General features: G+C 38.9%; 1 protein-coding gene across 1 annotated transcript in view; it reads left to right on the top strand.

Moving 5' to 3' along the window:
* Positions 1–15,540, top strand: part of DGKK (diacylglycerol kinase kappa) — a 158,806-nt gene that overhangs the window by 120,157 nt on the left and 23,109 nt on the right. The window contains 4 exon segments of the mRNA XM_068533990.1: positions 1,629–1,812; positions 2,539–2,647; positions 3,425–3,564; positions 4,815–4,896. Coding sequence (XP_068390091.1) covers positions 1,629–1,812; positions 2,539–2,647; positions 3,425–3,564; positions 4,815–4,896 — 515 coding nt within the window.

Below are 15,540 nucleotides of genomic sequence, written 5' to 3'. Positions count from 1 at the left end.
CCCTTTCCCTGCTTTATTTTTCTTCATATGGCATTATTTTCTATATTTATTTGTGTATTTATTTATGGTCTGCATCCTTCCATTAGAATATAAATTCCACAAAAGCAAAGATCATTTCTATCTTGTCCATCACTGTATATCAGAACATAACAAAGACAGGCACAAAGAATGCCCTCAATACATATATGTTGAATGAATGAATGAATGTCTTAACTACCATTGTGTTAACATATTTTTTGTAAAAAAATGTTGAAAAGGGATAACATGTTCAGGGAGGGTAACTACTTCCAAGCTATGCTACTGAAGGGACATAGCAGACTCCCCTTGTAGCTATGAGCCCTGGCAAGCCCTGAAGGTTTGGTGCATGACAGGCTAGCTGGCTCAGGAGGTCTTCAAGCTCCACTGGCCAGTGAGTAGAAATTGGCCCATAGAGGAAGTTTGCTTTAGATTTTTCCAGGCAAAACAGCCATGAAATCTGCTCAAGTCAGCAGTCTTCCTCTTCAGGCTCCCTTTTACCCAGGCTACAACAAATGGGACACTTCAACTTGCCTCTCTCCCCATGGCACACAGCATTCAGGAGCAAGCCACATGCTTTTTTCCCTTTGCATTTATTTTTGCTGGGGCATCCCTGGCAAGCCACGAGCTCAGAGGTTTGGAGGCTCACAATTTGTCTAGAATCTCCTATGAGGCCATTGCTCACAGCCTGTCTCCCTGCCAACAGGCTCTACGACTCAGTATGAGCTGGCAGGCTTTGGCAATTTAGACTGCTATAACTCCACTTCTCTATGGGGAACTTCAGTGTTGGGGATTATTTAAAGCCTCTCTCTTGTCCAGACAATTTCCCTATAGTCTTGTTTCCCTGATAATTGGTATGATAACTTAGATTGCTCTGCCAGAACTTTAGAGGAGTGATTAAAGCTCCCTTCTTCACTCCACATTGATATGTTCTGTCATTAGCTCCTGGCTGAAAGGTAGCCTTTTCTCCCCATCTCTCCTGACCTTGTATCTTCTCAGTGTAAGAACTGAGCTATCCCAGGCAGAGAGAGGACAAGTTGGGTGTGCTGATCCTCCTCCTGGGCTCTCAACCTTCTCCTTCTTCAGTTTTCCCTTGACATTTCATTGATCTTTGGTTGTGGCACCAGTTTTTTTTTTATTCCTTGTGTTCCAATACACTGCTGTGTGTGAATCTGTCTCCCCAGCTTGAGGGCAAGAGCTAGACCCCTAGCAGTATGTAGCATGATGATTGGCATGTAGTAGTTGCTCAGCAAATGTTGGTTACCTGGCAACAGCTGGGCAAAGACCAGCTGTTGTTGTTTTCTTAAATAAAAGCCCCTTTGGGTTGAGTCTAACTTCCCCTCTGTTCCTCAGTCTCAGAGGCACAGGGAAGCTGTGGGAGGTGTTGGATGTCTATTATCTTGATTGTGGTGATGGTATCATGGGTGTTTGCATATGTCTGAACTCATTAAATTGTACACATTAAATATATGCAGTTCTTTGTATATCAATTATACCTCAATAAAGCTGTTTTTAAAAAGTCTTTGTAAAATTTGATGTTAAGTCATGTCTTGCTTCCATCTAAATGGCCCTTTTCTTTTTTCCCCTTTTCTTTCTGTTGTATGCATTATTAGGCCAATTATTAGTATGTCCAGATTTCTGGAATCTTGATTGGTCTTCAGCCTGTTCATGCCCCCTTCTCATCTTCATCAACTCCAAAAGCGGCGATCACCAAGGGATCGTCTTCCTCCGGAAATTCAAGCAATACCTTAACCCGTCTCAAGTGTTTGACCTTTCGAAGGGTGGACCTGAAGCCGGGTAAGCATGGGGTAAGGGATGTAGTTACGGGTATAGAAGGGACTCCCCCCTCTACACATTCTAGAGTAGGATAGGCTTCCTGAAATAATTAGTTCTAGTACCTGGGCAGGAAAGGTATATTTTCTCAAGTCAGGACACAAACACAACTCCACAGCATCTTGAGTTGGCTGGCTGGAGGACTTTTAGCCCTCTTCCAGAAATCCTTTCAAGCCTATGTCCTGCTCTCAGATTTGCTTCACCTGTTCCAGTTGGAAAAGGTAACTATGTCTCCTGACTTCAGAGGAGGAGGCAAATGGATATTATTTTCCACCTTTCCTGTCACTCACTCTTTTTCTTGGGGGCAAGTAGATACATCTCTACTACAGGCCTGTTTTATTTAGAGACCATCTGGCTGTTCAGCCCTGGTTTCTGTGAACCCACTGGCAACTGTGCAAGACATTCTTCCTGGGTCTCAGCAAGTAGATTAGGCTAGGCAACTAGTAACTTCCAGAACAAGGTTGGGCAAAGAAGAGTGTAGGTTGAGGCAAGGCCCGATCTCCAGGATTGCCTGTGGGAGCATTCCCTATGATCTTAGGTACACAGAGAGATAGGGGTTAAGGGAAAGGAAACAGGTAGCCTGATAGCAGGGTGCAGAAGCAGCAGTCCTTAGCTCCTGGCACATTGTAAGAAAGAGTTGTAAAACTCATCAGCTCATGAAATGACTCCCCTTTCCCCTCTTCCTTCCAGACTCTGCATGTTCAAGAACTTTGCTCGCTTTCGCATTGTGGTTTGTGGTGGAGACGGCAGCGTGAGCTGGGTCTTATCTCTGATTGATGCCTTTGGATTACAGGAACGGGTGAGTCCCTAGCTGACTTAATTTAACCATTGCTAAAGAGACTGGCGGTGTGGAACTGCTTATCCCAAGAAGTCCCTGGTCTTTACTCTCCTTGTCTATAAAATACACGTTTCCTACTGGTTTCACAGTCAACCTGACTGGTAGATTCCCAATCTAAGCCTGCTCACCTATACCATTTTCTGGTTATCTAACAGTAGGAAGGAAGAAAGAGGAAGTTAGCAGAAAAAAATGAGCAGTGCTCTATTTCCCAAGCCCCAAAATGAAGATTTGAAGGGGAGGAAAGCAAGAAAAAAAGAAGTGGCATCAGGCAGCATTCAGCCCCCAATTCCCTACCCCTCCTGAGGCCACTTTCTTCCCTGAGTCTCTAGAGTAGCAGAAGTGCTCCTCTACCTCTCCCCCCTCTCCCTAAGCAGCCCCCTGCTCTTCTGACTGCAGTAGCTTTATCTCCTTAAGGCACCTTACCTCTTTGGCCCAGCCTAGATAGAAATTTGTGGCTATATTTCTCTTTTATAAGCATGGCTACAAATATTGTCATATTCCAGCAACTTTTCCCCTTACTGAGTAGGTTCTGTATTGCTAAGAGTGGGATCCAACTCCTTAGGGAAAATTTCACTCAACTTCAAACATCTTCCTATTACACTTCCTAAAATCATAGGTCCCTTATTGCCACTAGTTTTGAAACCATATTTTTTTTTCCCAAAAAGCACCCTCTGGGTTCTTTTATGGGTGGATCTTGGTAGGATTGTCTGAAAAGGGTGCCTGGTTTTGTTCTTGCAGTGTCAGCTGGCAGTCATCCCTCTTGGAACCGGTAATGATCTGGCCCGTGTCCTTGGCTGGGGTGCATTCTGGAACAAAAACAAATCGCCTCTGAACATCCTCAACAGAGTGGAGCAAGCTGGTGTGAGGATTCTAGACAGGTGAGTAGCTGAAAGATCAGGTCGTTGTGGCTCTTTCATTCCCTTGCCAGTTACTCCCAGTTACATCATCTCAATCAATCAGGAATGTTCTAAACTCCCTCACAGAGCTTCATTGCCTTTCTGGCTTCGGTGCAAGGAAATTTGGGGGACCTTGCCTATTAAGAAGCCAGGGTCTACTGTGTATCCTTTAAACATCACTGAAGCCCCTCCTCAAACTTAAAAGATCCTAGAGCAGGAGCCCCCATTGGTAAATTTCAAGGGTTCTATAAACCTCCTTCAAATTGCATAGCTAATTATCCATGTAAGCATATTTTTTCCTTGGGAAAGTTTCCATCTTTCTGTTCTATTCTAGGATAGTATAGAAACTATTCTATAGCTTTATCAGGTACTCAAAGAAACTCAAAAAAAGAGGGCTCATAAACAATTGGCCTGGATTATCTGTGTCCTAGAGAAGAGACAGTATTCCCCCTCCAATCTTCTGAGAAGAAAGACTTTCTATGTGGGGGCATAGTATTTGATTTATGACTGCTCATAAGGATAACCTGGGGAGCTTTTTCAAGGTACCAAGCTGGGCCCTACCACAAATATTCTTTTTTTTTTAAATTTATTTATTTATTTATTTATTTATTTATTTATTTATTTATGGCTGTGTTGGGTCTTCATTTCTGTGCGAGGGCTTTCTCTAGTTGCGGCAAGTGGGAGCCACTCTTCATCGCGGTGCACGGGCGTCTCACTGTCGCGGCCTCTCTTGTTGCGGAGCACAGGCTCCAGACGCGCAGGCTCAGCAATTGTGGCTCACGGGCCTAGTCGCTCCGCGGCATGTGGGATCTTCCCAGACCAGGGCTCGAACCCGTGTCCCCTGCATTGGCAGGCAGATTCTCAACCACTGCACCTCCAGGGAAGCCCCCACAAATATTCTTATTCAGTAGGTCTTGGGTAGAGCCCTGGTACGTGTATTTTACAAAAGCACCTCAGGTGACCTTGGTAGTTACCACTGCTTGAGAAGCACTGCTCTCTGAGAACTCTGTGGTGGAATTCCTTCCATCACACTGGCCTTTAGAAGTCATGAAGCAGAGGTCTCTCTTGGGGTATACCTTGAGATCACGTGACCTGAGATAACTTGGGCATCCCCGACAACTCATTCCTACCCATCACATAAATATTTTGACCCCTTTCGTGACATGTGAAGCATTGGCGCCAACCTGTGATGAAACAGAGCCCTAAATATCTGTCTTTAAACTTCATTTCAGATGGAGTGTGATGATCCGGGAGACTCCCAGACAAACCCCACTGCTAAGAGGACAAGTTGAAATGGATGTACCCCGATTTGAGGTAACAACTGCCTAGCTATAATTCAGGCCAACATCTTTATTACACATTGAAATAATAGGCTAAACCCAGAGAGAAGCTTTTGTATAGTCCATGGGCTTGATAAGGATGAGATCATTCAGGATTGGGGACATTTCAATTAGCAGTTATTTACCAAAAACTGTGTTAGGTATTGGGGATATAATTCAGTCAGCCATTTACTTATGCATTCACTCAAAATATTTATGGAAAGTATGGATTAACTACAGTGTGTTCCTTCCTCTTCAATTTTTGGAATAGTTTGAGAATAATATGTATTAACTCTTCTTTGTATGTTTGGTAGAACTCCCCTGTGAAGCCATCCAGTCATGGATTTTGGTTAGCTGGGAGTTTTTTAAATTACAAATTCAGTTTCACTATTAGTGATCAGTCTGTTCAGATTGTCTATTTCTTCCTGATTCAGTCTTTAAAGATTGTATGTTTCTAGAAATGTGTCTATTTCTTCTAGGTTGTTCAATTTGTTGACATATAACTGTTCATAGTATTCTTTTATGATTTTTTGAATATCTGTGGTATTGGTTGTTATGTCTCCTCTTTAACTTCTTATTTTATTTGGGTCCTCTCTCTTTTCTTCTTGGTGAGCCTCACTAAAGGTTTATCAATTTTATCTTTTCAAAGGACCAGATCTTGGTTTCATTGATCTTTTCTATTGTTTTTTTGGTCTCTGTTTTATTTATTTCCTTCTGATCTTTATTATTTCCTGCCTTCTGATGACTTTGAGCTTTGTTCGCTCTTTTTCTAATTCTTTTAGTTGGTAATATAAGTTGTTTGAGATTTTTCTTGTTTCTTGAGGTAGGCCTGTATCACTGGAAACTTCCCTCTTAGAACTGCTTTGCTGCATCCCACAGATTTTGGAATGTTGTGTCTCCATTTTCATTTGTATCAAGGTATTTTCTGATTTCCTCTTTGATTTCATCATTGTCCCATCTTTTTTTTAACATCTTTATTGGAGTATAATTGTTTACAATGGTGTGTTAGTTTCTGCTTTATAACAAAGTGAATCAGCTATACATATATATATATATCCCCATATCTCCTCCCTCTTGTGTCTCCCTCCCACACTCCCTATCCCACCCCTCTAGGTGATCACAAAGCACTGAGCTGATCTCCCTGGGCTATGTGGCTGTTTCCCACTAGCTATCTATTTTACACTTGGTAGTAGTGTATATATGTCCATGCCACTCTCTCACTTCGTCCCAGCTTACCCTTCCCACTCCCTGTGTGCTCAAGTCCATTCTCTATGTCTATGTCTTTATTCCTGTCCTGCCTCTAGGTTCTTCAGAACCTTTCTTAATTTTTTTTTTAGATTCCATATATATGTGTTAGCATATGGTATTTGTTTTTCTCTTTCTGACTTACTTCACTCTGTATGACAGACTCTAGGTCCATCCACCTCACTACAAATAACTCAATTTCATTTCTTTTTATGGCTGAGTAATATTCCATTGTCTATATGTGCCACATCTTCTTTATCCATTCGTCTGTTGATGGACACTTAGGTTGCTTCCGTGTCCTGGCTATTGTAAATAGAGCTGCAATGAACATTGTGGTACATGACTCTTTTTGAATTATGTCCCATTGGTTTATTTAGTAGCATGTTGTTTAGTCTCCTGTTTGTGTTTTTCCATTTTACTTCCTGTAATTGATTTCTAGTTTCATACTGTTGTGGTCAGAAAAAATGCTTGATATAATTTCTATCTTCTTAAATTTGTTGAGACTTGTTTTATGGCCTAGCATGTGATCTATCCTGGAGAACATCCCAGGTGCACTTGAAAAGAATGTGTATTCTGCTGCTTTTGGATGGAATGTCCTGTAGATAAGTCCAACTGTTCTATTGTGTCATTTAAGACACCATTTCCTTATTGATTTTCTCTCTGGATGATCTGTCCATTAAAATAAGTGAAGTGTTAAAGTCCCCTACCATTTTTGTATTATTGTCAATTTCTCCCCTCATGTTTGTTAATATTTGCTTTATATATTTAGGTGTTCCTGTATTAGGTGTGTATATGATAAAGAGTGTTATATCCTCTTATTGTATTGATCATTTTATCATTATATAATACCCTTAATCTTTTGTTATAGACTTTGTTTTAAAGATTATTTTGTCCTATATGAATATTACTACCCCTGTTTTCTTGTCGTTTCAATTTACATGAAATATCTTTTTCCAACCTCTGACTTTCAGTCTGTGTGTGTCTAACTCGAAGTGAGTCTCTTGTAAGCAGCATATAGATGGGTCTTCTTTTTTCATCCAATCAGCCACCCTATGTCTTTCAATTGGAGTATTTAGTCCAATGACCTTTAAAGTGATTATTGATAGGTATGTACTTATTGCCATTTTGTTATTTGTATTCTGGTTGTGTTTGTACTTCTCTGTTCTTTTCTTCTTCTTTTAGTTTCTTCCTTTGTGGTTTGATGGTTTTCTTTCTTGGTTTGCTTGTGTTCCTTTCTCTCTAGTTTTATATATCTATTGTAGGTTTTTAATTTGTGGTTACCAAGGGGTTCCTATATGTTGACCTACGACTGTATCTACTTTTTAAAAACTGTTAGTCATTTAAGTTCAAACACATTCTAAAATATCTACTTTTTTTACTCCCCTCCCCCCACATTTTGTGTTTTTAATGTCATATTTTACATCTCCATGTTTATCCCTTCACAGTTTATTGTAGTTATACTTGATTTTACATTTTTTTCTTTAAATCTTTGTACTAGCTTACTTAATTGGTTGATCCTCAGCCTTTATTATATATTTGCCTTTACTAGTGGAATTTGTTCCTTTCCCATAGAAATTTACTTTTTGTTATAGCCTTTTCAATTAGAGAAAACCCTTTAACATTTCTTTTAGGGTAGGTTAAGTATTGCTCAATTCTTTTAGTTTTTGCTTGTCTGAGAAGTTCTTTTTCTCTCCTTCAATTCTAAATGATAATCTTGCTGGGAGAGCATCCTAGCTTGCAGGTTTTTCCCTTTTAGCACTTTATATATATATCATGTCCTACCTTCTGGCCTGCAAGTTTTCTGAAGAGAAATCAGCTGATAGCCTTATGGGGATTCCCTTATATATGACTCTTTGATTTTCTCTTGCTGCCTTTAGAATTCTTTATCTTAAACTTTTGCCATTTTAATTATTATGTCTTGGTATGCATCTGTTTGGGTTCATCTTGTTTGGGACCCTCTATGCTTCTTGTACCTGGATATTGGTTTCCTTCTTCAGTTTCAAGAAATTTTCAACCATAACTTCATCAAATATACTTTTAAGCCCCCTCTCCCTCTCTCTTCTTCTGGGACCCCTATAATGCTGATGTTGGTATGCTTTGTGTTGTCCCAAATGTCCCTTAAACTGTTCTCATTTTTAAAAATTTTCTTTTTACTATTCCGATTGGATGATTTCCATTATTCTATCTTCCAGATCACTTATTCATTCTTCTGTATCACCTAGTCTGCCGTTAATTCCTTCTAGTGTGTTTTTCATTTCACCTTTTAAAATTTTTTATTTCCTTGTTAAAATTCTGTGTTCATCTATTCTTTTCCCTAATTCAGTTAGCCTATCTATTACTAATGCTTTGAATTCTTTATCTAGTAAATTGTGTATTTCTGTTTTATTAGTTTTTTTTTTTTTCAGGGGTTTTCTCCTGTTTTTTCAATGAAACAAATCCCTCTGTCTTCTCATTGTTCTTAACTTTTGCTGTCTCTATTCTATGAAATTAGATGAAACGGTTACCTTTTCCAGTCTTGAAGGGGTGTCCTTGGGTATGAGCATCCCCATACAGTCTGCATGTGCCCAGTGACTTTGGTGGGAGAGCTAGATCTGACTTGAGCTCAAGTCATGTCTTTCCCTAGAGTGTGCTGGCAGCTATCACCTCGGTAGGAGGTGGTGCTGCAGATGGAGCAGCGAGAGCTAGAGTCCAGTGTGAGCCAGGGCTTCTCCCTTTTTCAGTGGCCAACACCACCCTCTTGGGGCTGGGGGCAGGTCCCAAATTGCTGGAGCAGAAGCACTGAGGGTCATGTCCAAGATGGCTCCATTCCCTCTCAGTGTGTTCTTTCCCCCATCCTAGCACCAGCACAATTGCCCCAGAGGGGAACAGTGCTGGAGCAAGAGGGGCTGGAGCAGGCATTTGGCATGGGTGTGGGCCTGGGTTCAGGCTGTGATGTCCCCAGGTCCACTTGGAATCCTGGAATACTTCTGATGTGGTGCCTCCATAAATGCCAGGTTGCTGCCCCTGCCCCATTCAGATGCCATTTGGGGTCTGGGCTGGCATAGTCCCTTAAATCTGAGCACTCCCCTCAGCCACCCTCACCCTAGCATAGAGCTGTTATGGTGAAGCAAGTGGGGTAGAACAGGTGCTTGGCTCAGGCTGGCTGTGTGCCAGAGTGGTTGTGGGAAACTGGCCAGAGTCCCATTCAGTTTCAACCTGTTTTTTTCTGCCTTGTTTCAGGAATAAACAAGTGTGTGTGTGCTCTTCACTAGCAGAGTGTAGGTTTCTTTTGTTTGTTTGTTTGCTGTATGATATATCAAAGTTGCTTATTTATTTTATACATAGTGCTTTGTATCTCTTAATCTGATACCCTTTTCTCACTCCTCCCTATTCCCTCTACACTGGTAACCACTAGTTTGTTCTCTACGTCTATGAGTCTGTTTCTGTTTTTTGAATATACATTTGTTTTGTTTTTCACATTCCACATGTAAGTGATAAAACAGAGTATTTGTTTTTCCTCACTGACATATTTCACTAAGCATAATACCCTCAAGGTCCATCACATTGTTGCAAATGGCAGAATTCCATTCTTCTGGGGGGGGGGCTGAGTAGTATTCCATTGTATATATAAACCACATCTGTATCCATTCATCTGTTGATGGGCACTTAGGTTGCTTCCATATCTTGACTATTGTAGATAGTGCTGCTATGAACATTGAGGTACATGCATCTTTTCAAATTAGTGTTTTCATTTTCTACAAATACATACCCAGCACTGAAATTCCTGGATCATATCATAGTTCTATTTTTAGTTTTTTAAATAAACTCCATACTGTTTTCTATAGTGGCTGGAAACAATGTACAACCCCACCAATAGTGTACTAGGGTTCCCATTTCTCCACATCCTCTCCAACATTTGTTATTTGTAGACATTTTGATGATAGCCATTCTGACAGGTGAGGTGATATCACATTTTTGTTTTGCATTTCTCTAATAATTAGCAATGTTGAGCATCTTTTCATGTGCCTGTTAGCTATATGTATGTCTTCTTTAGAAAAATTTCTATTCAGGTCTTCTGCCCATTTGTTGATTGGGTTGTTTATTTTTTTGATATTGAGTTGTATGAGCTGTTTGTGTATTTTGGATATTAACCCCTTGTCAGCCACACCATTTGCAAATATTTTCTCCCTTTTCATAGGTTGTATTTTCATGTTATTGATAGTTTCCTTTGCTGTGCAAAAGCTTTTTAAGTTTAATTAGGCCCTATTACTTTATTTTTGCTTTATTTCCTTTGGCTTAGGAGACGGACCCAAAAAAATATTGTTACGATTTTTGTCAAAGGGTGTTCTGCCTATGTTCTCTTCTAGGAGTTTCATGGTGTCATGTCTTACATTTAGGTCTTTGAACCACTTTGAGCTTATTTGTATACATGGTCTGAGGAAATGTTCTAATCTCATTGTTTTACATGTGACTGTTCAGTTTTCCCAGTACCACTTGCTGAAGAGACTGTCTTTTCTCCATTGTATATTCTTGCCTCTTTTGTCATAAAGTAATTGACAATAGGTGCGTGGGTTCACTTCTGGTTCTCTATTCTGCTCCTTTGATCTATGTGTCTGTTTCTGTGCCGGTACCATGCTGTTTTGATTTCTGTAGCTTTGTAGTATATTCTGAAGTCTGGGAGGGTTATACCTCCAGCTTTGTTCTTTTTTTCTCAAGATGACTTTGACAATTTGGAGTTTTTTGTGGTTCCCTATGGATTTTTATTTGTTCTCGTTCTGTGAAAAATGTCATGGATATTTTTATAGGGATTTCATTAAATCTGTAGATTCCTTTGTGTATTATGGCTATTTTAACAATATTAATTCTTCCAATCCAAGGGCACAGGATATCTTTCCATTTCTTTGAATTATCTTCAGTTCCTTTCATCAATGTTTTATAGTTTTCAGATTATAGGTCTTTCACCTCCTTGGTTAAGTTTATTCTTGGTATTTTCTTCTTTTTGGTATGATTTTAAACAGGATGATTTTTTACTTTCTGTTTCTGAAATTTCATTATTAGTGTATATAAATGCAACAGATTTCTGTATATGGTAATCTTGTATCCTTCAACCTTGCTGAATTCATTTATTAGTCCTAATATTTGGGGGTGGAGACTTTAGAGTTCCCAATATAAAGTATTATGTCATCTGCAAATAGTGACAGTTTTACTTCTTCCCTTCCAATTTGGATGCATTTTCTTTCTTTTACTTCTCTGATTGCTGTGGCTAGAGCTTCCATTACTATGTTAAACAGAAGTGGTAAGAGTGGGCATCCTTGTCTTCTTCCAAAACTTAGTGGGAAGTCTTTCAGCTTTTCACCATTGAGTATGATGTTGGCTATGGGTTTATCATAATGGCCTTAATTATGCTGAGATATGTTCCCTCTATACCCACTTTGATAAGAATTTTTATCATGAGTGGATGTTGAAATTTTTCAAATGCTTTTCCTGCATCTATTGAGATGATCTTGTGATTTTTATCCTTCCTTTTGTTAATGTGCATCACATTGATTGATTTGTGAATGTTGATTCACCCTCTTGACCCTGGAATAAATCCAACTTGATCATGGTGTTTGATCCCTTTTATATATTGTTGTATTCAGTTTGCTAATATTTCGTTGAGGATTTTTGCATCTATATTCATCAAAGATATTGGCCTATAATTTCTTTTTTTGTGTGTGTAGTTTCCTTGTCTGGTTTTGGTATCAGAGTAATGGTGGCCTTGTAGAATAAATCTGTGAGTGTTCCTTCCTCTTCAAGTTTTTGGAATAGTTTGAGAGGGATAAGTATTAGCTCTTCTCTATATGTTTGTTAGAATTCCCCTCTGAAGCCATCTGGTCCTGGACTGTTGTTTGCTGGAAGTTTTTTTTATTACAGATTCAATTTTACTTGTAGTGATTAGTCTGTTCAAATTGTCTGTTTCTTCTTGAAGTAGTCTTGGCAGGCTGTATTTTTCTAGAAATTTGTTCATTTCTTCTAGGTTGCCCAATTTGTTGGCATATAACTGTTCATAGTATTCTCTTATGATTTTTTGCATTTCTGTGGTATTGGTTGTTATGTCTCCTCTTTCATTTCTTATTTTGTTTATTTGGATCCTCTCTCTTTTCTTCTTGGTGACCCTGGCTAAAGGTTTATGAATTTTATTTATCTTTTTAAGGAACCAGCTCTTGGTTTTATTGATCTTTTCTATTGTTTTTTGGATCTCTATTTTATTTATTTCCCCTCTGATTATTATTATTATTTTTATTATTATTATTATTTATATATTATTATTATTATTTCCTTATTTCTGCTGACTTTGGGCTTTGTTTGTTCTTCTTTTTCTAATGCTTTTAGGTGGTAAGATGTTTACTCAAGATTTTTCTTGTTTCTTGAGGAAGGCCTGTATTGGTTCTAACTTCCCCCTTAGAACTGCTTTTGCTGCATCTCATAGATCTTAGAAAGTTGTGTTTCCGTTTTCATTTGTCTTGAGGTATTTTCTGATTTCCTCTTTGATTTCATCATGTCTCATTGGTTTTTTAGTAGCATGTTGTGTAGTCTCCATGTGTTTGTTCTTTTCCCATTTTTCTTTCTGTATTTGATTTCTAGTTTCATACTGTTTTGGTCATAAGAAATACTTGATATAATTTCTATCTTAAATTTATTGAGACTTCTTTTGTGGCCTAGCATGTGATCTGTCCTGGAGAACATTCCATGTGCATTTGAAAAGAATATGTAATCTGCTGTTTTTGGATGGAATGTCCTGTAGATATCTATTAAGTCCAACTAGTCTATTGTGTCATTTAAATCCACTGTTGTCTTATTATCTGTCTGGATGATATGTCCATTGATGTCAGTGGAATGTTAAAGTCCTCTACTATTATTATATTGTTGTCAAATTCTCCCTTTACGTCTGCTAGTATTTGCTTTATATGTTTAGGTGCTCCTATGTAGGTGCACATATGTTAACAAGTGTAATATCTTCTTGTATTGATCCCTTTATCATTATACAATGCCCTTTTCTTTTGTTATAGTCTTCATTTTAAAGTCTTTTTGTCCTATATGAATATTGATATCACCACTTTCTTGTCATTAATGATTTCATGAAATATCGTTTTCCATCCCCTCTCTTTTGTTCTGTGTGTATTTGGCCTGAAGAGATTCCCTTATAGGCAGCATATTGAAGGGTCTTGTTTTTTAATTCAATCAGCCACCCTATGTCTTTTGATTGGAACACTTAGTCTCTTGACATTGAAAGTAATTATTGATAGGTATGTACTTATTGCCATTTTATTACTTGTTTTCCAGTTGTTTTTGTAGTTCTTCTCTGTTCACTTCTTCTTTTTGTTTCTCCCATTGTGATCTAATCATTTTCTTTAGTACTATGCTTGGGTTCCTTTCTTTTTGGTTTTTGTGTGTCTTTTCCATGGTTACCATGATTTGTGGTTACCATGGGGTTCAAGTATACTGACCCATAATTATATCTATGTGACTTAAACTGATAGTCATTTAAGTTTAAACACATTCTAAAAGATCTACATTTTTTACTCCCCTCCCCAACATTTTGTGTTTTTTTAATCATATTTTACATCTTCATGCTTATCCCTTTACTGTTAATTGTCTTTATACTTGATTTTACATTTTTTCTTCTTTTAATCTACATGCTTGCTTATTTAATTGATCTTAAATCCTTACTATATATTTGCCTTTCTTATTTGGGGATTTCCCTTTCCTATAGATTCTTACTTCTTTTCTATTTAGAGAAGACCCTTCAACATTTCTTTTAGAGTAGGCTATTGCTCATTTCGTTTAGTTTTTGCTTGTGTGAGAAGTTCTTTATCTCTCCTTCTAGTCTAAATTATAACCTTGCTGGGTAGAGTGTCCTATAGGTTGCAGGTTTTTCCCTTTCAGGACTTTGAATATATCTTGTCATTACCTTCTGGCCAGCAATGTTTCTGTGAAGAAATCAGCTGATAGCCTTATGGGGGGGGGGTCCCTGGTAACTGACTATTTTTCTCTTGCTGCCTTTAGAATCCTCTTTCACTTTTGACATTTTAATTAGGTGTCTTGGTGTGGTGTGGTTCTGTTTGGGTTCGTCTTATTTGAGACACTCTGTGCTTCTTATACCTGGATATCTGTTTCTTTCTTCAGGCTTGGGAAGTTTTCAACCATAATTTTCAACCATCTTCTCTCTCTCTTCTCATTTTGAGACCCCTATAATGTGAAAAATTCCCCCCCCCCACACACGTATATATGCTTTTTGCTGTTCTGATTGTGATTTCCATTTTCTATCTTCCAGATCCCTTATGTGTTTTTCTGTATCACCTAGTCTGCTGTTAATTCCTTCCAGTGTGTTTTTCATTTCAGTTATTGTATTCTTCAGTTCTGACTAGTTCTTTTCTTATATTTTCTAATTCCTTGTTAAAATTCTCACTGTGTTCATCTATTCTTTTCCCTAATTCAGTTAGCTTTCTTATTACTAATGCTTTGAATTTTTTATCTAGTAAGTTATTTATGTTCCATTAGTTGTTTTTTCAGGGCTTTCTCTTTCTCTTTCAATTGAGACAAATTATTCTGTCTTCTCATTTTGCTTATCTTTCTCTGTCTCTATGAAATTAGGTGAAACAATTACCTATGGTGGTCTTAGAGGGATGTCCTTATGTGGGAGTATCCCTATACAGTCTACAAGGCCCCAGTGGCTTTGGTGGCAGAACTGGATTTGATGTGAGCACAAGTCACACCCTTCCTCAGGGTGTGCTGGTAGCTGTCACCTTGGTAGGAGGTGGGGCTAGAGATGGAGGTGCTAGGGCCAGAGCAATGTGTGAGTCAGGGCTTCCCCTCTGTTCAGTGGTCATCACCGCCCTATTGAGAGCAGGGTCAGGTCCCAAGGTGCTGGAGCAAAAGCCCTGAGGGTTGGGTCCGAGCTGGCTCAGTTCCCTTTAAGTGTGTGCTCTTTTCCCTCCCAGCACTGGCACCCTCACCCGAGTGGAGCAATGCTGGAGAAAGAGGGGCTGGTGTGGGTATTCAACAGCGGTGGGGGCATGGGCTGTGGTGGTCTGACTGCCATCAGAGATCTGGTCTGCCCCTGATGCTCCACCTGTGCAACTGCCAGTAACAGCTGCCCCCTGCTTGCTCAGATGCCACTTAGGGTTTGAGCCACCATAGCATCTTTTTTTTATTGACGTATAGTTGATTTACAATGTTTCAGGTGTAATATATATATATATATATATATATATATATACACACACACACACACACACACACACACACACACACACACACACACACACATATATATATGTTCTTTTTCAGATTCTTTTCCATTATAAGTTGGTACACCATAGTATCTTACAGCCAAGCTTTTTCCTTATTGTGGCAGCCCTTAGTCCCATGTGGA

Source organism: Eschrichtius robustus, chromosome X, assembly GCF_028021215.1.
Source record: "Eschrichtius robustus isolate mEscRob2 chromosome X, mEscRob2.pri, whole genome shotgun sequence".
Classification (NCBI taxonomy): Eukaryota; Metazoa; Chordata; class Mammalia; order Artiodactyla; family Eschrichtiidae; genus Eschrichtius; species Eschrichtius robustus.
Note: the sequence above shows the minus strand (reverse complement) of the source record. Positions and strands in the feature narration are given on the sequence as shown.